Consider the following 22378-nt stretch of genomic DNA (forward strand, 5'->3'; position numbering starts at 1 on the left):
TGCGTGGGAAATAAACTTCTTTCTACAGTTCAAATCTGAGCAAGCACCTAGCACGCTGCCATGGGAATGTGAAATTCACAGAGAAACCCTCGGATCCCCCCACTGACATGACTGCTGCGGCAACGGGCAAACCTCCAATGGCCCCACTCTTGCTAAACAAGTGAAAATAGATTTAAGAGCGACAGGACTTAGTGCCGCTGAATCTTTGATTTTATGTTTTGTTTTTGTTTTTTGCTGTGTTTTACTTGCATCTATTTGAAAGAGTGAGTGTGAACACAAAAAATAATTTTATTTTATATTCTGAAATCTGCAGAAAATAGGTTTAAATGTTAAACAAATTTCTTCAAGTCAAAGAATGTTACGTATAATTTAATGTTTGCTTGATGCATAAAGTTAAAAGATTAAAACAAATAGAACAATTTTTAAAAAGAGACTTTTTTATTTTGATTCAATTTTATATGATGGATTATGCAGAAAAAATAGAATTGGGCTGAAAGGTCTACTGCTTTATAAATAAGTAAACAGTAAAGTAACAGGATTACTTTCCTAATCAGTAATTAGTAACAAATTACTATTTTCAAGTACCTTGACCAACACTGCTCATAACTCACAGAGTTGGCATTTTCACTGGCTTTCATTATTGATTTCAAATAGGCTAAACTTATTATAAACTTTCATAATAGGAGCTCTTTTCCGGCATTATTGTCCAAAGCCAAGTGCACATCTTTAACACTACTCTACAGTGTTTTCAATGCCCCACACACTACTGTATTGCTTTCAATCTGTTCAGTCTGGGTGTTCAACCTCTTTATATTCATCCCAAATTATAGTTTAATGTTGAGTTGAAAAATCAGGAACTCTGTTGCCAGTACACATATCAATAATTGTGAATGGTGTTGCTGTATCTTTAAAGTTTACTTTTTGTCACGGAAACAGTATTATGTCATTGCCATTGCGCCTTTTTATTTTCGGACAAAATGCATCCTGGGATACTCGGCTGCACCTGGTACACACAAGTCACTACCAATGCATCCTCAATAGAATAGGCGGTGCAACAACACATCTTTTCATTGTGAGCATTTTCTGACTTGAATTGGAACTGTACTTAGGCTGTGACTGGTGACATTTCTCAAGTCCATACGATCACAAGTATGAATTTTGAGAAACCAAAAGGTACCATGGGTGCGTTGAACTTGTTTTGTAGTACAGGCCTCTCTTTAGCAGGCAGACATGTTTTGTGACTGATCAGTAGAAATAATGCCAGTTGGCTGTCTGTTTTGAAGCACCTTAAATCCCCAAATTCATCATGTAAATGCTTGTCCCAGATTAACTGTTTCTTTGTCCCATCTTCTTTCACCCTCCCACTTCTCGTTCTTTTGATAAAGCAGCCCTTTTTCTTTGGGGTGGTTGCATTTCTAACAGTAGAACTATTCATGTATCCGTAAAGCAAATTAACTAACGGTACCAAATGTACCAGTATCTGTACAATGGATTGCACTATCTAGCAGCTTTAAGAAGTAAACTAGCTCTAGAGCTTACTGCTGAAATGTATCTGTTGAGTTTAACAGAGAATTATTAGGGTTTTGTGTTGCTTTTTACAGTAGCAAAACTGCTAGCCACTGAGCGCTTGTTAGCTTCAAAGTGCTAGCTAGCCACTAAATGCTTTCAGATTTATTTGTGCACTTGGTGACATTTTCTTCTTTGCCATAAATTACATCTGATATAGTGCAGGGATATTCTAACCTGGCAATCTGATGGCAGCTCTGAGAGAAAGATTCATGGGGAACTAATCTAATGATGTCATTTTTCCGATGATGTCATTTTTCTATGCCGTTTACAAAAACAAACGCCAATAGATTTCATTAAAGACAGGTTTGACAAAAACTGCTATCTAAAGCTTCTTTAAACTGTGGCCTGACTAGGCTGGCCTCACTCCACCTCCAGCTGTCAACAAGATAGTGCCATACTAAGCAGTACTGTGGCACTAACAGTTCGTATAATCATTGTTATTGTAGCCATGAGGGATATCTACCCTTATCTACCTGAATGCATGCAATGCACTTTAACTGACTATGATCCCAGTTATAAGTTTAAAATTGATACTGATTGATTGATACTACTATTCAAATGTATTAAAAGTAAATAATTTGAATTAAAAGAATTGTCTTAGACTGCACTTCATAAAATGTTGTGTTATTCAGTGATAAAATCTATTTAAAACATGAAAAAGGTATTTTAAATACTTTCAGAAAAGTGCTGAAGGGAAAATTTTCAAAAAAATATGTATCAAGAAATCTCTGTATCTATTTGCATACAGTGCTTTATCTTTCAAACATCGATTGCCCATCTGAGTTAGTTTTGTGGGGTTCACTATCTAACCCAAAGTTTCTGACAGACCTTATGATTAGTGAACAGCCCACTCTCTCGCCAAAGTCACAGCCTTCCCAGGAAGAAGCTAAGTAGCATGAGGACAATGTCAAGTTGGTGGTCTCATTTTTGAAATATTCTCTTTTTTTTTGCTAGAAAAAAGACTTAATTATTAATATAAAGGCTCAACAAGAAAAAAAAGGAAATCCACAAAATCTAAAATTATCCTCCTTAGAGTTTCACTGAGTTCATCTGACTTTCCTATTGTTCTGAGTATTGGTCAGTTTAATGAGTGCTGTCAAACAAATCCTGCTTATGCTGGCAAAGTTAAACCAGCTGCAGTCAATCATGATCGCTAATGAGAAGCTAGCCCATGGCCCTTTTCAAGTGAAAAGACATTGTATGTATATATTTAAACCTGTATGTATACTTTTGAGCCCGTGTTGATTACAGAAATTCAAACCTTCATCCATCCATTTGCTCCTGCTTATCCTTTTCAGAGTCACGGGGGGCACTGAAGCCTATCCCAGCTGTCATAGGGTGACAGGTGGGGTACACCCTGGACAGGTCGCCAGTCTTTCGCAGGGCTAACACACAGGGACAGACAACCATTCATGCTCACATTCATATGGGCAATTTGGATTAACCAATTAACCTATCCCCACTAACTGCATGTCTTTGGATGGTGGGAAGAAGTCGGAGCACCCAGAGGGAACCCACGCAAACTTCACACAGAAAGACCCCAGCCTGATGGTGGAATTGAACTCAGGACCTTCTTGCTGTGCAGCACCAGTGCTAACCACCGTGCCACCATTCAAACCTATCCACCCAATTCTTGTGTTTTTAAAGTTATTAAAGGTAAAGGTGTCATTCATCCCTGGAGAAAGAACTTTTCAAATAAATCATTAAAAGCCCTAAATTACCAAGACATCAATACCCATGATACATTTATGTAAATTCCATCCATAACTGTAAATAATATATGAATTAATACATTAAGAATGAACCCTACCCAGACAGCACCCTCCATCACTGCAACATTGGCAGTATTCATTCAATCACGCTTCATCCAGCACAGCGCTGTGACATGTTGCAGACATAGCATATTTGCCCTATGTGGGTGGTGTTAGCCCCTACATAGCAGTGACATGTGTTTGCTCATTGGGAAGTTTCTACATCACTTAGCGCTGCTTTGCCTACATTCTACCTGTCTCTGCATGACCCACATGAAGAGGGATTTGGTAGTGCACTGGGTAGCTTGGCGATTGCTTGGGGCTCATAAATACTGTATTTGAAACAACAGATTTGGATTTGAAACTCAATCAGGGAATCCAACAATGGCTCCCCCCATGCTAACCAAGGGTACTTGGGAATATGAGCGAGAGATAACTAAAGCTTACCAGCTTGGACATCACCCAGATTAACAAGGTTTGTGTCAGGTGTTGAGGAACAAGGATATACTGATGAGAAATGGGCTACTGGAACAAGGCATACATGGAGAGGGGTTATATGTAACACATGTGGGAACTATGGCTGGATAGATCATTTTTTAATACTGAACAGATGTTTGTAGTAGCCTACACATTGAATTTTAGCATGTAACTGTAAAAGTATTTAGGTGTTATATTTCTCTATTTGTTCAATTAATTAAAGATTATTACCATTTATGTAGATGGCAGAATATAGGAAAGCTTGATGCATTTTAAAGCATACATTAGACAATAGTTTTGGTGAGATACAAGGAAGATCATTGGCTTTTGAATATAACATAGAGAGCAGTAGGAAGTTGCTGTTACATGTTACACCTTTTTAGTGAGAAAACAATGTCAGTGCTATCTGATGCCTCCCTTGTCAGATTGCGCAGACAGCGTCAGTGAAGTGGAGGTAGGTGACACTGCCCCGACGTCTTGCCTATTAAAAAGATACATTAATTCTACCGAATCCCTCTCTATGTGGGTTGTGCAGAGAGAATTTGAATGTAGACAAAGCAGTGCTAAGCGGTAAAGAAACAACTTCTTTCCAATGAGCAAACACATGTCACTGCAATGTAATTCCTACCACTACCCACACAGCAGATATATGTCAGTAATACATTGTTGTGCTGTCTGGGTAGGCATAGAGATAAATACTACTTCCATATACGGATCAGTTACAAATGGTGGCCTGATGTGGTTGTCTCACAGCAAGAGGGTCCTGGGTTTGAATCCATTGGCTGACTGGGGCCTTTCTTGTGTGGAGTTTTCATGTTCTCCCTATTCTTGTATGTTCTCTCTCTAGGTACTGCTCTTACAAAGACATTAGGTTTTTCGGTGATTCTAAATTGGCCGTAGGTGTAAGTGTGAGTATGAATAGTTTTCTGTCTCTTTGTATTAGCCTACATGACAGCCTGTCCAGGGTTGTCCTCTCTCCTCCTTTGACAGCTGGGATAGGCTCTAGCCCTATCATAAATCCTGAATTGGATAAGCGGAAGAAAATGGATGGTTACAAATGAAAGGAAAAACCTAGTGAGGGGATGGATCCATTAGCTAGAGTATGCTGTCTGGGATCATTTTTGCTAAAATGGTTTGGGTCCGCTTGTCCCCTTAGAGAGGCAGTTTGAATGGGTTCTTTATCCATGATGAAACTCTTCTCTCCTGATATAGATTCCAGGATAACAATCGATCCACGAACAGGTCACCAGGGGTCAGTGAGCAGTTCACCGAGTGTAAAAATGATGTGAATCATATGCCATGGCCTTCCCAGTAACATCCCAACCCAACTGAACACCTATGAGAGTTTTGGGACTCATGTGTGAGCCAATACTCTCCACTCCCAGCATGTAAGATGATCATCAAAAATGATTAGATGCTGGGGATAATATTCTCAGTGAGGGAATATCTTTGAGAAAAATAGTGCTTAATCTCTCAAGCTGTGTTCCAGAGACCTGGAGAATTAATAACAAGGTTCAGTGAAACCGTTCTGGTGGCACGTGGCAGGCCAAAACTTTATGTTGGTTTTTCCTTCAATTTGTCACCTATCCCCATATACAATTTCATCTGAAATGAATTGGCTTGAAACACACAATTTTAGGCCTAACTTTATTTCCAGAACCTCCCAGTTCTGGGAATAAACATGAAGTAAACTTTCAATGATGTTTCATTTCATGTTTTTGTTCCAAACCTGCAATGATGAAATGGTCGTTTGACTTAAGCTTAGTAAGCGCTTACATGGAGCTGGCATTTAAAGGGACTGCATTTCAATATACTTTTTCATCTCCAAAATCCGTGCAATGATTGCTGCTCGTCTCTGATTTTGAGCTACATCAAATGAAAACTTGAACACATAGTGATAGCTCTATTTTCAAACAAATGATAAAGGCCCTGGACACAAGATAGCTGTTGAATAGTCACACATATTTCAAATGTTGTTATCTAAAAGTGTGAATGTGTGTGTGTGGCAGGTCAAGAAAGAGCAGAGGCTGAGTTGTTTTTTGATGTAGCCAAAGTGCAGAAACAAGCCAATTTCTATAATTTTATATTTCACTGCCTTCACATCTGGAGCTGCATGTAAAAATGGAAAATAGAGGGGTGGGATAAAAGACTGACATGAAGAGAGGGAGGAAGAAAGAGTAGAGAAAAATACACCCGCTTCTCCAGCACACGCATCCCTAACCTTCATTCACTCACCACATGCTTGTCTGAACACTTTTCACAGTAACAGAGGATGCATACGTGCTGCATATACTTCTTATATTTCGTTTTTCTTTCCCTCTCTCAATCTCAGTCTGCCTTTTTTTTCTTAGACACACATACACACACCACTCTGGAGTGACTGGTGTTGTAAGTTGGCGTGAGCGTGTAGGTGATCTGGGTGTGATTACTGCTTGGCTCCCCGACAACTCTGATGATGACATTCAGTGCTTTGAGCTCCTCTGGCCTGGGCCTGCTCCAAACACAACTGGGCAGAACAGTCTCTCTACCTCACAACCATGCATACATATGGCCTACATACTACTGAAATGCACATTGTCTGTCTGAAAGCTATAACGTTTAGATGTCCTTTTGGGTTTTGGTATGACAGTGTGAAGTTAGGCGGTGAAAAAAAGAGGGAACAAAACAAAATGGCAACAACAACAACGAGAAAAAGAAATCGTGTCACCCTTCTCTGTCTCAAACTTTACTCTCTATGCACATCACTGCTTTGTTGTTTACTCAAGTTCAACCTGCTCTTGAGTCCGCTGCTGCTCCTCAAATCTCTTCGATCTGTCTGTGTTGTCACCGCCTCTGTCTGTATTCCATTTGAATCAAGTGTCTGTTTGCCTCATTGAAATGCCAAGCTCAGAGAGCAGCTGTGTGTTGGATCGTTGCTATCAAGACAGAGTCATTATATGTACACACACACACTACTCTCGAAGTTGTAGGGCTTTATGCCCAGATTGTGTTAATCCTCTCTGTCCTCCACACATTTCTCTACAGCCATCAACGTCAACGCCGCTTTGATGAAGACACACACGCGTGCACACACACACGTACTACTCTCCATCATTATCATTGTTTCAGCTGGAGAAGAGTCAGCGCTTTTGTTTGTAATTACAGGGGTTTGAAGTGAGAGGGAAGAATTTTCAAGAAGAGAGAAGAGGATGGATGGAAAAGAGAAAAAAAGAAATAGCAGGTCAGAAAAAAACACACACCAGTATGTCTGTGACATATTAGTCACATTTTACCGTAATTGTTGTTCGACCCCATCCCACACTTGTAAAAAGAAGAGAAATACTTTGGGAATGTGCTTTGCAGTGGATGGCTTCCAAGGTTTTGTCTGGTGTGTTTCTGTACAAAGGGTAAAGGAGCTTTGTGGCTGGCTGGTATGGCTTTAAAAACATTACAGCTAAGGGTAGAGGCCTTTTCGCTTCCTAAGCCGAGGGCTTCAGTTAGGATTGACCCCATCAAAGCAGAATAGATTGTAGCATTTGTAAAGGTACTAAAGATTTTTCAGCTTTTGCTTTCCCTAAAATCTAAATGAATCCCTTAGTGCAAAACCCAAGATAAAGGAAACATGAAACCAGCTTGGTTCTTTTCCATCTGGACATGAAGAGATAAGCCAACCTGAGGATCTTGAAGACAGAAAATCCAATTGATTGATGAACAGGGTGATTTTTCAGCAAATCTATTGATTCATCAACAGAAACAGTCTGTTTGGCAGCAGCATGTTTGACTGAGCCACAAAAATGTTCAAAAACAACACTGCTGAATGATGACAGGCACGTGGCACAGTGCAACATCCACACAGCTTGTTGCGATCCCTCAGGGTTCATAAAACACAAGCCTCGTTAAAGCCAGCGCCCCCACTGTGACAAGCAAGCCAAGTTCACAGTTGAGGGATAAGGGTCGCCATGAGTAAAATCAGAGGACAAGGGAGACTTACTGTAGTAAACACTACTTGTCAGTCCTACCACTAATCCATCTCTTTGGGATTTTCCTGCTGTGAATATAACATCATGCCAGATTTCTGCACTTGGTGTGCCTTTGCTCTCTTAGATCTTTAGTTTTTTTGGACAGTTTTGCACACTGCTATGCTACATTCATCGTGCAACAATTCGTGCAACATTTTGTAAAATAAGCACCGGTTTCACTTTTTTTTGCACGAGCACTGTTCTAGAAAGTGTAACGTGTTATGCAAAAGCACAACAACGTACAGCAGAAGCATATGTACAAAATGCATACATTCACACATGCATCTACTTTCGAACTGGGGAGGTGTGTGACCGATGTACGTCCTCTCCTGACTCCCGATGTTGCCCAACAGGGAGTGTTTGTGTGGTTTCCAAAGGCAACGGTTAGAGAGGGTGGGGGAGGCTGAAGCAGAGAGGCAGGGCTGCAGCCACACGTTCTACTCTGGTTTGTTTGCATGTCTGATTGCTGTATGCATATGTGTGTGCCTGTAGAAGCTGCAGGTGGGCTTTTTGCACGATGTCACTGAATGGCTGTGTTTGTGTATGGTTGTATGTGCATATGGTTCGATGTGCATATGTGTGTGCCTGAGCACAGTGTGGAAAGTGTTGTTGTCTACAGGCTAACTGTTACTGACAAGCACACACTGACTACTGGAGTCAAAAAGTTAAATGCACTCTATGCTCTTTTCTTTCCCCGGAGGCTCCCTCTTTCTGCCTCTCTAACTTTCTCTCCTCCCATTTTTATTTTCTATATTTTTCTCTCTGTCATTCTCTCCTGCTTTTTCTCTCTCCCTGACGATTTCTTTCTTTTGCTCCCTCCCCTCTCCCTCCATCTCTGATGATTTTAGCAGAGGTGTGACTCATTGGGCATCGAGCCACAATGTCAGGTAGTGAGGGGAGAGCGGGAATGAGGTGGCGAAAAAGAAAGACAAAAAGAGAGAATTGGGGGGGGGGCAAGTTGTGTTAAGAAGTGGTGAGGTATAGTGGAAGGGGGAGAGTCAGAGATATGCAAAATGGAGTGGAATGTGCAAGAGGAAAAGAGTGAGAGTGAAAGAAAGAGACTGGGGAAAGGGAGGGGTATAGAGTCAGCATAAGGAAAACATAAAAAAGGAGGGAAATGAATAATTTCTGCAAACAGTTTCCGTCACAATTGAGTTTTTTCTCCTCCTTGCATGTTTTCTCGATTGCTGTGCATGTTTTGGCCATGCAGCGCACTCTCTGAGCTGACCAACGTGTTTATGTGCAAACCTGTTCATAGCTTAGTCTCCATTCATGACTTTTTTATGCTTTAAAGTAGCTAATTACCATGGGGGTCATTAATATACTCTCAGCAAAGTAGGCCAAGAGGAAGCAGAGAGGTGGTCAAAAGAGTAAGAGGGTAGAAAATGATGGGGACTGGAAAGAGGGGAGCTGGAAGTAGGGACAGGTGGAGTGGAAGCACAAAAGAGGAAAGGTGGTGTGAATACAAGAATTTAATACAGAGAGGTTTACACAGGCACATTCATGTTCATGCGGCTTGTCAATCAACTGTCTTTGTTGCCCCTAAGGCAGGGGCTCTCCACTCTCATCTCTGCCTTGGCACTCACCCACCGACATACACACACATGCACACCCAAACACAGACACACACACAATCTTGGCTGATGTAACGGACATTCTGGAATTTTCTGTTTTGTAATGAAACATTGTACTGAATGATTTTTTTTAAATAAGTCCTTAAGTTCAGGTCACCCTGAAAACACACACATACGAGGGAACAAACACACACATACTTAACCTTTGGCATCTGTCCTCAGTAGACACTGCATTTGTGCCAGCTCTGTGTCTCTGTCTCCTCTCTGTCTCTTCCTTATTTCCTTCCTCGTGTTTTTCTTCCCTCCCTCCAACCTCAGATCATCTTGTTGACAATCTTGGGAAAAATATAAACATTAAAAGATCAAAGTCGACTGTGTCAAATTCTGCTGTTTTATTTCACCTATTACACTCCTATTAAGGTATTTGTAATGTTTCAGGTGTAACCCAACTCAGCTCCCTTTGGGTTCCCTCAACACTGCCCCCTTCAGACAATTTTCGCTCACTGAAAAAAGCTCCCAAGACTCTGATTTACTTTGGCAAGAAAACGCAGGGAAGAGTGGGTAGAAAAACATTAAGCATAGTATAAAAAGAATTCCATGCCACTTATTTTCACCTTGCTCCACAAAAGCAACATTTTTACTGTGCAATTATTTTGCTGTGGCACTGTACATATTGGAATAGATATGCATTATGATTAGCATGTCCTGATCCATCCACTGTACTTCAGTGGTGGTGACAGAGGCACGAGGAAGATCAAAGTCATCCTAATAGATTTCTATCACCACTCCCACCTGTTCCCTCCGGAATTTCCTCTCTTCCCAGCATGTGTGCATGCGTGTGCACGTCTGTTATGTCTATCAGACTGTTTGTGTTTCTGCATGTGTGCCTGAGTTTGCATCTGTTACCAAGTGGTTATGGACCTGTATGCCAGTGAGTGTGCATATATCTGTGTGTGTATGCATGTGTATGTGTGTAGTCTGTTTCAACATGTCTACTACTTGCGGGAATCTTATAATCTGGAACTGGAATATGTGCTCATGTCTGTGTCTGTCTAGCCTTGCTCCACCTCTCTCTTTCTCTTCCTTTCTCTTACTCTCACTCCTTGACAACTCTAATAAGTTTGGTAGATCAGGTTACACCCCTTGATACAACATGCCAGCTTCTCCCTTTTTTCCCCCTGTTTTCTCTAATTTGGTCTTCTTTTTCTTGCCCATTTCATATAACTGCTCTGTCTCAACAACAGACAGTTTCTCACGAACATGAGGAGACACACACACAGCAGACGCACACAGACACTGACGGGGAGTGAGACAGACTACATGCACACGTCTGTCTCTGTAGGCCTCTCAGGTTGCTGACATTTTCCATTTTTGCGCATATAAAGTAATAATAATAATATTAGTGGGTGTGACAGAGCAAGGGTCCATTCACTACCGCTGCCAGCCTCCTATAAATATCCCCCTTCTTCGGGGGAATCCGAGAAGCAGCAGAGACCTTCAGTTTACACAGCTGAGGAGCATGTGGACGAAAATCTCTATTCTTTCTCTTTCCCTCTTTTTCCTGCCTCTCCTTTCCCCTATCCCTACTCTTCATCACTTCACTTCTTGGTTATGTGACCATGTGTCTTTAACATTTTTTCCTGATCTCTTTGTCCTCGCTTGTCTCTTCTCACCTGTCTCCCTCCCTCATGATTTCATGATATCTCTTAATCTCGCATGGCCTCCCACCTTTCCTGTCACCTTTACATCTACACTTTTCTGTTAGTCTTCTCTGATGGATATTATGGAGAAGCACCAGACAATATACAGCAGGTTATTATGGGAACTGCAGAGTGATGAGGTGAAGCTAACTGCAGGTGGAAGTCATCCTCCCTTTCATCACATCTCTCTATTTTGTCTCCTGACTCACCCACTTCCCTTTGCCCCCCAACACACGTGCCGACACTTGCTGAGCAACATCTGCTTAAGTAATCAAAATAATCTCTCTCTCTCTCTCTCTCTCTCTCTCTCACACACACACACACACACACACACACACACACACACACACACACACACACACACACACAAGACTTATAGTAAGATGTCCAAATATGATATGTATTGGCCCATTTTCACGTGTGTGTATCAGATTGGGAGACAAAATCTGGAAATAGACTTCGCAGGTACTTTGTTGGTCTTTGGCTCCTCCTAGTGGATATTTGGTGATAACGTGGCTCTATTGTTTCCTTCACTTTCTGAAAAGGAAGACGTCATTTAAAGCCCACCTGTGAAATGTCATCACTCACGTCCCGGTTTCACTTTTAAAGAAACTAGCAGTTGACGTGTAAAAGCAAAGGGGAGTAGAGAAATTAATGCGGATTGTTAACCATTGTGATGCCAGTTAATTACCCGAAACGCTAACTTGTTTGTCTGCGCTCAGTTACGTGATCACCCTAACACTAGCATTAACCCCAAAAATCAGTTCAAACCAGCCATGACACAGCCCGAGACGTGCTCACACTGATAAAGAAGTTGTAGGGTACTCATAAATCCGTCGCATTCATAAGCCTGACGACGATATTTTTTCATCTCTGTAAGGTTTTCTTTTGCAGTGCCTAACTTTACATTTTTGTCGTTGAGCTTCTCTTTAAAACTGCAGTAAAATTCCTTAAATGTGTAACTTTGTGACGTAAAACACAGATCGTGTACAGTTCTCCTTGACAGTGTATATAAATCATTTACACCATGCGTACACCATGCATGACAAAACAGCGTAACACAAGTATAATTAATGATAATAGACATAGAGTGGTTAAAAATGATACCTAAAAAATGTAGAAAATTATTATCTGACACACACACAGATTAATGAATCAGACAATAAATAAGATCAACGGAAAGTAAGTGTATAAGGTGTATACAGTTTGGTGCTCTTTTGTTCCTGTTTCTCTGACTGTTATGCTGATGAATATCCGGTAGATGGCCCCCTAGGATCACAGAAAAAAGTCTCAAGCCAGAAAACGATGGCTTCTGGAGCGAAGTGACATGGCTCCAGAAACCTTTGACAATTCAATTCAATTCAATTTTATTTATATAGCGCCAAATCACAACAAAAGTCGCCTCAAGGCGCTTAAACAATTTCACATCGGTGCTTCGCTCCTTTAGCAACTTTTAACTGAGAAGTATGTTCTGTGAGAAGGACACCCATGCAATAACTCTCATGTAATCCTGTTCAATACGATCATTTCACTAATAGTTACATCCAGCTTCAACGCGTTGGGTTCCCCCAATGATGGAAAATACAGGCGGAAACATGCTGGTTTCATTAATAAACTCCTTTAGTTAAAACCATGAACTAGTGTTTGCTGAGCCAATTTATTAATGTGGTATCACCGAAACACAGATTGAAGCAAATATAGTTAAAAGATGATGCTATGCTTTAGTGGAAGGGTGATTTGGGGGCCATCATTACCTAAAAACACACAAGATGAATAATTAATGTTTTATGCTTTAGGGTGAAATGTGCAGGATTAATTGTATGGAGTAGATACTGATAAGGATTCATTTTTAATACATCTAAAGCTATGCGAACAACACTGTGAGCAAATGTGAGCACTTTAAGACTAAACACATTATGGCCTCCACTAATAAGCTTATGTTCAGTCTTCCTTGTGTTTCTCTTGATTTCCTGTGAGGTGCAGAACTACAGATAGCTTTATCCGATTTAATTTTGTATCAGCAAAAATTATCCAGTGTTGTTAAAGAGAAGCAACACTTTTCTTTGGCACACAATACATTTTAAACCGTTCCATTTATTGCGGTATCGCATATTGTCCGATAGATGGCGCCACAAGATCACGAATGGAAAAGAAATATAGCGTTTTAAGTGCACTTACATGTGGACATTATGAGCCAAATAAAACATAGACGGCACTAAAGTGGAACTGAAAGCGCTTATAGAGAAAACAGCCCCCTTTATTTCAAGTGCATAAAAAAAAACAAATGAGTTTCTAACCACTTTACCATCCTTCATCCACCCACCAGTACTTTTTCATTCTGTGGGGAGGAACGGGTCACGGTCAGATGGCTTCTGAGCGGTAGTTCAGAGAAAGTAGTCTTTCTGTCGGACAATTGGGTGAGCGAGGCGATAGGGGCGGATGAGTCCGGCTTAATGCTGCGTGTAATGCATGTTAATGTTACAGGCACCGAGGGACCGCCGGCCCGAGGGCTCTGGGATTATTTATCACAAAACATTTGTATTCTTCCGTCGGAGAACGGTTGATCCCGGATAGCTGCACACTAATCCTTCACTCCGTTAATTAAAAAGAAGGGAAAAGCAATGGAACTGGTGGTGGTGGTGATTTTTTTTTCTTTTTCCAGAAATGTAATCATTTCTGGAGAAGCTTAACCATCTGCTTGAGGTTAAGTCTACAAGCAGATTGTATTTTCTGCTTATTTAAACCTGGGGATTTTAGTTTTTCCTGAAAAGGGGAGGGAAATGCATGCCAGTGCTGCTTATTGGAGAGATAGAAGTGCAGCAACTTTAGTTCCCAGGGGAAGTAAAAGTAATGCTTTTTTTCCTGCGATTTCTTCCTCCGGGATGAGGATTTATGGTTTGATAGCATTGCGGTTTTATTCAAAAACAAGTAGTGACCTTTCTTACCTCTCCTTTAAAAACCCAGCTGAATATGAAGAGGGAACGTTATTCTCTCAGTTGCTTAAGAGAGAAATGTCAGAAACAACCACTGTCTTCAAGTGGAAGTATTCCCTTTGGCCCTGTTTGATTTGTTTTGAAAGTGAAAAGATCGCAGCAACATTAGACTTTGTTTCCCTGATCACCCTCAAAGAGGACCAACCATCAACACGATTTTCCACAGAGGTTTTAGTCCTCAGGTTGTTGGGAGCAATTTATAGAAAAATGCAGCGTCTAGTGTAAAAGGAAATGCTGCCCCTAAGAAGCAGAAATGTTTGTTTCTTGTTCTTTCTCTCTCATCTCCTTCTCGCTTCTTTTCCTTTTTAGTTGCTAACAAGCCCAACGCTGCCCGGGGGCCAAGGCTGTGTCGTCAGTCCCATGAAGAGACTTTCAGATTTCCACCATTTTTTTGGCATTAGGATGCTAGTCGTGTCTGTCTGGAGAAGAACCTGAATTCACAAAGGCAGCCTTTGGTCGCACTCTAACTCTGTCTTTAACTGCTCCCTGCCGCTCACTGCTTGTCTAACTGACCAGGATATACAGGAAAGCGATTAGATGTGAACAAACATGCGCGGTGCTCTAAAGAGTTGTTCTCTTTATCTCAAAACTATAATGGCACTCTGATACAGCCTTTTCTGTTTATGCCAGTCTGTAAACAAATCATCTATGAGATATTTATCTAATCCCAACCACAGTATAATACCTGATTAGAGACAAGTATGATTGAGGCTTTATGACACTGCTTTTACGTTGATTGTGTTGATACATGTACAGACCCACTTAAGTGAATTAAAGGCGTGTAATGCGTATTTGTATTGGTCTTTTGTCCGTTTATGATTCTCAAAGTAATCGTTTTAAGTTCCAGGACCTGTAGCTCACACTCATTTAAACACTGATTAAAAATGAATACTCTGACCTATCAAAGATTCTTTTTGTAAAACCCAATTTCGCATGTGATGATTAATGAATGGGACTGTTTTATAGTGTTTGTATTCATCTTCAAAGGGCTCTAATTCAAAAGCATTATGAAGTCCCAGGAGCCTACTGTTAGTGGCCACTGGGCCATTTGAAGCAGAGCGAGTGAGTGCTTAAGCTTGTGTGTTTTGTTTACTGTATTTCAACACGTACTCATGGGACCTCAGAAGAATAGTTTATTATTTTTCTGAAGGTGCAGTGGGGATTGCAATAAAACAATAACACGATGTTGGCTATCACCACGGTCCTGGCGCAGTAAGGAGCTGGGAAAACCAAGACAAATCCTTACTCATCCTCATCTAGTAAACCCAGCCTAGGAAAGGACACCCGTGACACACTTTGACTCCTAATCCAAATCTGGCTCTGACGTCTGGTATCAAACTTACGCCCTGTCCTCACTTTAATGGGTCAGGCGAACAGACACGCGGATGTGAAAGGGTTAAACGTCTACAGTAATTAGAGTCGTATTTCGCGTCAGCGTCCTCCAATACGGAGCTGCGAGAAGCCACGTCCACCCCCTCCATCTCTCTTTCCATCTCTCTCTCCCTCTCTCTCTCTGTCACACACACACACATACACACGCACCTCCCCACCGGCTCCTCCAAGTGCCTAATACACTGTAAAATCAAAGCGCGAGCCTCCCCCGTTCATACCGGTGTTGCGCGTGGAGCACAGCACCGAGAGAGGTGCTTTCACTCTGCTCCCGCTCTCTCATTCTAAGTATTTGGCAAAGTTACCCATACAAATAAATGTGACTAACTTCAATCTTAGGACAGGCTCCTTTTCTCTATTATGTACAGCTGAATGTCTTTATGAGGCGAAAGATGTCCGTGTGAGGTGCTTTACGCACGGGGCTGAAATGGATCACATTCTCTCCAGAGGCAGCTGGGTGCCGGTGACTGGCCTGGTTATATGTCTGCTTCTGTGCGCGTGTGTCGTGGACTTGGTTCTCGCGCAAATTCGCTACTCTATCCCAGAAGAGCTGGAGCATGGAGCTTTTGTGGGCAACATCGCCGAAGACCTAGGTTTGGATGTGGCAAAGCTGTCAGCCCGTCGGTTTCGTATCGTTTCTGGCGCAAAGAAACAGTACTTAGAAGTGAACTTGGAGAACGGGATTCTCTTCGTCAACGAAAAGATAGACAGAGAAGAGCTTTGTGAACGAAGCCCAAACTGTTTTTTGCACTTACAAGTGGTCATAGAAAACCCGTTAGAACTATACAGAGTTGAAGTGGAGATTTTAGACGTGAATGACAACTCCCCCAGTTTCCCGTGGAGCGAGTTTAATCTTGACATCACAGAGTCCGCTGCGCCCGGCTCTCGTTTCCCGTTGGAGAGCGCCCAGGACCAGGACGTTGGCACCAACTCTCTGCGCTCATACCTGCTGAGCGCAAACGAGCACTTCGCACTGAACATCCAGACGCGCAATGATGGGAGCAAGTTTGCTGAGCTCGTGCTGGACACCCCACTGGACCGGGAACAGCAGAAAAAGCATGAAATGGTTCTGACTGCTTATGACGGGGGCTCACCGGAACGCTCAGGGACAGCGCTGATAACTATTACAGTTTTGGATGCCAACGATAACGTGCCTGTGTTTGACCGCGCAGTTTACCGCGCGAGCCTGGTGGAGAACGCACCGAGAGGGACGCTGGTGCTGAAACTGAACGCCACAGACCTGGATGAGGGCTCGAACGGGGAGGTTACTTATGCGTTCAGCGGGCACGCACCACTCAAGGTGCGCGAACTGTTCAGCGTGGACCCCTACATGGGTGAAATCCGAGTGAAGGGTATTGTGGACTATGAGAAAGCAAGTGTTTATGAGTTGTATGTACAAGCGAAAGACAGGGGACCCTCGGCCGTGGCCGTACACGGCAAAGTGCTGGTGGACATCCTGGATGTAAATGACAACGCTCCCGAAGTTATCCTCACATCAGTGTCCACTCCCGTTCAGGAAGATGCGCCAGCAGGTACGGTGATAGCGGTTATCAGTGTTATGGACCGGGACTCTGGAGAGAACGGAAACGTTGACTGCCAAATTCCAAACAACGTTCCCTTTCAGCTCCACTCATCTTTTAAAAACTATTACACTCTTGTGACAAGCGAGTTTCTGGACAGAGAAACCGTGTCCGAATACAACATCACCCTCACAGCACGAGACCTGGGCTCTCCTTCGCTCTCTACCAGAAAAACCATTCTCGTTCAAGTGTCTGACATTAACGACAACCCCCCGCGGTTCTCCCAACCTTCATACACAGTTTATGTGACCGAGAATAATGCCCCGGGCGCTTCCATTTGCTCTGTAACTGCATTCGACCCCGATTCTAACCAGAACGCCTATCTGTCTTATTCTATTCTGGAGGGTCAGATTCAGGGCATGCCCGTGTCCACTTATGTCTCAATCAACTCTGACAACGGCAACATCTACGCACTGCGCTCCTTTGATTACGAACAATTAAGAAACTTTCAGATTCTGGTACAGGCACAGGACGCAGGCTTCCCCCCTCTCGCGAGTAATGTCACAGTTAACGTCTTTGTCTTGGACCAGAACGACAACGCACCTGTTATCGTATCCCCACTGCCGAAAAACGGCACTGTGGCCACAGAGGTGGTTCCGCGGGCAGTAGACGCTGGCTATCTGGTTACCAAAATAACAGCGATAGACGCAGACGCGGGGCAGAACTCCCGCTTGTCCTATCAGGTGTTACAGGCTACAGACCCGGGGCTGTTCAGCGTAGCTCTGTACACGGGAGAAATCAGGACTATTCGTCGAATAGTAGAAAAAGACGCAACGAGACAGAGACTGGTAATATTAGTCAAGGACAACGGGCAGCCACCGCTTTCCGCCACTGTCTCCATTGTCCTCACAGTGGTAGACAGCGTGCCCGAGACCCTGTCAGATTTCGGGGACCTCACACTCAGCCCGCAGCCCCCTTCAAACCTCGCTCTCTACTTGATCGTGTCGCTGAGCACTATATCCTTAATATTCCTGGTGGCTATCATCGTGCTGGCTGCAGTAAAGTGCTACAAGGATAGCGAGACTCTCAGCGGGTACAACCTGCCCCCCCTATCCTGCTGCTGCTGCGGGGGGTTTCAGCCAGAGCCGCCCCCGGAGATGTTCAAAAAATCCAACCTCAACCTGCAGATTTCATCCGCCGCCAAAGTGCCCACGAACTGCATGGAGGTGAATGGAAATAGCAGTCTCTCTCAATCATATTGTTATAAAGTGTGTCTAACCCCCGAATCAGCCAAAAGTGACTTTATGTTTCTGAAGCCGTGCAGCCCGAGCAGCACACCGAGGAACAACGAGGCAAAGAGCGCGGAAAACTCGTGGAACGCGCAAAGCCGGAGCGCATCTGTGAACAACGGAGCAACTACTCCCAGTGAGGTAGAGTGAAATCAGCATATAGTATAAAACAAAGGAGAGCGAGCGTTTAATTCCACCCCATTCCACACACTGACACAATAACAACTATCAACTCAGTTTCCATCAGATGTGAATCTAGACTGTGACATTCTCCCATGAAGGTCAAATCGCGCATGCCATACAGGCTGGTACTCAACTTGAGGAAAACCTTCAGTAAAGTCACTCTTTTCTTCTATCACTCCCTCGTTAGTGTTTTCGCACAGCGTGTCGTCTTCACAGCGTTTTAATATAATTGTGGCAATAATGAATTCTAATTGTGCTGCCCATGTTAATGTTTTGCACCCGGGAAATGAAATGAGACGACGTGAGATTACATTTTAATTGACATGTTAATGAAAGTGTAAAGCCCCATCTTGCGAGGAGCATATGCTGTGCAAAAAACCGTGTCTGAGAACGAAGTGAGATGTCAATTACTGCACGAGAGGAAGATGAGATGTAGTTCAGGCAGTCTCCTCTGTTCAGTCTTGGTATCAATTCAAGCATTTAATAATAATTCGAGAACTAATTATAGAGATTGTGACCTGCGAGAACAATGTCTACATCATCCAGTGTTATTGCCACACAGTTTTCATGCAGTGACGTGCACACACCTGCTTCCAGCGTATCTACCTGAACAAAAAGTCAAGGTTACAAACATGAAGGTGAATGGCAGCTGTTTGAAATTGTCAGCCTTGGGTTCAGGCAATCCATGTCACGGGCACTCGGGTTTGTGAACACGCCTTCTTGTTTTCAAACTAACAATACAGGACAGATAACCTCACTAACTATGCCTCAAGGGCACAAGGACGACCGAACCATTATACCAGACACAATGTGGCGTATTCGCAAGAGGGGGGTGGCTGTCCATTATTGATGAAAAATGGCAAATGGTCGGTTTTGGGGAGACAGGGGAGGACATCGCGAGGGGAGGGGGCAAGGAGAAGGAGGGGGCGCAAGGACATGGCTGGACTGAGACGTGGACAGCCTGTAGATCGGCCCCAGCACTGTCCTCTGAATGCGAGGAGAGAAAGAGAGATGTGGCTTCATATTTGTCGAGCAAGGGTGGGGAAGAGGAGGGGGTGAAAGGGAAGGAAGGAGAGGGGAGAAATGAGACGAGGAAGGGGGGTAGTTTACAGAGGAAGGGTGTCTACGCCCGTGTTTTTTTTATTTTTATTTTTTTTTATTATTATCATAATAGACGGAGCAGCAGACCATAAATATGTGCGTAATGCCGATTCCGGTATGAATCGGCCCTGACTCTTTGTCCCCTCCGGTCTAATAGCGTGGAGGGGACAAAGAGTCAGGCCCTTGATACCAGACTCCACCAGGCTGACTGAGAAATGTCAGCCCGGTCACTGACACATACACCTCTGGCCACAAGAGGGAATTCGAGGTCACGGTGAATGTGCCGCCTGTAGCTAAACTCCTTCAGGAGAAAGTGTCCTTCTTTTTATTAATTGGCTCCACCAAATCACCCGGTAGTGCCCCTCAGCGTGCTCACGTGAGTCACAGTGAGGTTGTCTCTGGCGCGTCAAAGACAAATCACAACGAATCACAAATACTCGAAGCAAGTGCATAACCGCGCTTAAGTTGACGAATTGAAGGTGAAAAGGGAGATTAAACACACATCTAAGCGCGCACGACACACAGGAAAGGTAGGCGAATGTGATGTGTGCCACGGTGTGAATGCGTGGCGAGACGTGCTGGGTTATTCCATTTACAGCTGCGAGGGCCGCAAACTTTTCAAGGCTCTCTGCGAGACTTTTAATTAAAAACCTTGCTCGAGGAGCGTCAGGCAAATATTAATGTAAAATGATGCATAAAATCCACAAAACAATGACGTGTGTAATTTTCTTAATTTCCTCCCTGGCACGGTTCCCTTTGAAGATTAAAATCATGTTTCGTTTCATCCCGGTGGGGTTCTAATTGGTTTTGTGCACAGCTGGCTGAGGACAGTATTTTGAATACCGATTCTAATAATAGCTTACGTCGCATTCTTCTCGTTAACAACTTTAGGTGAATTAATGGAGCGTGGAATCCATACTATGAGAATCAAATTGGAATAAATATCACTCGGGTGCTCTCTTTCACCCTTCCCGCTGCGCCACGGAGGATAAAAGCAAAACTAAGTGACAGGCGAATCGTAGCTGGAGGCGTCACCACTTCTACTCTTGAAATGAGCATGTTCTGCCAAACATCCACGGGGCGGCAGCCACGATCCATCTGAAAAGAATCGTGTCTTCAATTCAGGAGGGATCCCAAGAAAGTCTACTCCTGTCAGCTATCAGTGACCTCTATCATAACAGACATCGTTTAGATGAAATTAAAAATAGAGCCACACGGAACTGATCGTTGACATGAATACCCTTCCATTAACTCTGACAATATCTTCCCTCTGCAGCTAAAGCAGCCAAACACAGACTGGACTCTCACGAAGAACAAAAACTCCTCTATTAAAAGGTATAGTTCTGAACTTTGACCTGATTTCTGTAGAGCAGCATTATGACCTGCCCCCCCCCCCCCCCCCCCCCCCCATCACACACAAACACACACACACAAGTATGTGCTCAATAAAGCTCTAAAGCATACAGTCTGCATAAAAAATGCTCATGTCAATATGATTTGCATTTTCATAAATATGAGTCAACGGTGTTGTTACACAGACTTATTTCATTTGTAGTTACAATTCCATAAACATGGATGGCACCCTCATGCGAAAAGCCATGCATGCAGACCCAGAAAACTATGTCACCTCAATGGCACCTGGACAATACTGGACCTGGGGTACTCACATGAGAGGCACGAAAGGTGAGAGAGGCTAAATGCATTCCTGCTTATGTATGCATATGGAGTATTTCATCGACACTACTTTAATATTACACACGCTGCGCATCCTCGTTCTTTAATTTTTTTTACTTTTTTGTTATTCCCTTAACTCACTTGTAGCTGACGGCCTACCTCATCCTCACTAAACTGACCACTAAACAGATCACTGCTCCTTTTACTGCATTTAATCGTTAACAGTCCTTACAACAAGCTGTAAAGACATGAGTCAGTATTGAATAATAAGCAGTTGTTTCTTCTCTCCTTTCTCCTCATGTTATAGATTATAAAATGTCTCCTTCACCCAGTGGGATTCCCTCTCGCCCCTGGACTCCTCGGTGTACACCTCCTCCCCAGCAGCAGCAGCCTTCAATCCCCTCCCACCCGCACCCACACCCACCACCCGATTACCACCACAATGTGTACATCCCTGGGACGCCATCAGGCTTTTGCACCCTGAGGCCTGCCGCACAGCGAAGCGACCTAGATGTCCACAATTCATTTTCTACTTTTGGAAAGAAGCGCCGTCTCCAGATGTCGCCCCAGGGAGAGACTGCGATCATAAATAATGACCTGTACAATGACTGACTTTTCAATAACTGCCCTAGTGGATGATTAAAAAGATGGATATCCTTATATGAAAACAGAGGTAGAGCCCACCCAGTACATAAATTAATGAACATATGATTTATAAGTGGTATGAAAATAGAAAGGGAAAGAGGAATAATGTATGGACAATCTGTTTTGAAGAAGGATAATGAAGGTCTGATGGCTATTTATTTGACATGCCACTGCAACATTGTCAGCATATGTGTCTGTTTTTATTATTAGAATTATCATTATTATTATTTAGACAATCAAACTGGAGCAGCAGTTACATCCAAAATAGTTTTCGAAAAAGCATTCGTGGACAATAATTTTGCACATCCTTATGAATTTATATTTTTTGGTTACATGAAAAAGAAGACGTGTTTTTCCTTTTTGTATCTTTGTTTGCTAACAGAGCTTGTGTGAATATGAAACAGTGAGTATGTATATGCAAGCTGCACCATGAAGCAGACTACTGTAATGACAGGGGAGGGTTCCTTCCTTTACACATGTACTGTATACATTTATGAAAATAAAGTATTTTTTTC

At 42.9% G+C, this 22378-nt stretch overlaps 1 protein-coding gene across 2 annotated transcripts; it reads left to right on the forward strand.

Annotated features, from left to right (window-relative positions):
- The first annotated feature begins 15788 nt into the window (after positions 1-15788).
- Positions 15789-22378, forward strand: LOC309713834 (protocadherin-10). 2 transcript variants are annotated; one of them, XM_082545704.1, is made up of 5 exons: positions 15789-18197; positions 18288-18401; positions 20821-20879; positions 21100-21227; positions 21526-22378. In XM_082545704.1, exons 1-5 carry the CDS (start codon positions 15879-15881, stop codon positions 21828-21830), a joined length of 2925 nt encoding a protein of 974 aa, XP_082401830.1. In that variant the 5' UTR covers positions 15789-15878; the 3' UTR covers positions 21831-22378. The 2 variants fall into 2 exon arrangements, with proteins under 2 accessions (XP_082401830.1, XP_082401829.1); XM_082545703.1 differs by having other exon boundaries at positions 15789-18401.

Source organism: Aulonocara stuartgranti (genome assembly GCF_965226115.1).
Source record: "Aulonocara stuartgranti genome assembly, chromosome: 2".
Taxonomy (NCBI): Eukaryota; Metazoa; Chordata; class Actinopteri; order Cichliformes; family Cichlidae; genus Aulonocara; species Aulonocara stuartgranti.

Excerpts from the sequence above, each read along its gene's own strand:
- LOC309713834 (XM_082545703.1), top strand. The coding sequence starts at position 15,879 with ATGGATCACATTCTCTCCAGAGGCAGCTGGGTGCCGGTGACTGGCCTG. Across the intron at positions 18,402-20,820 it reads GAGCAACTACTCCCAGTGAG|CTAAAGCAGCCAAACACAGA; the intron begins GTAGAGTGAAAT and ends TTCCCTCTGCAG. Across the intron at positions 20,880-21,099 it reads AAAAACTCCTCTATTAAAAG|TTACAATTCCATAAACATGG; the intron begins GTATAGTTCTGA and ends TTTCATTTGTAG.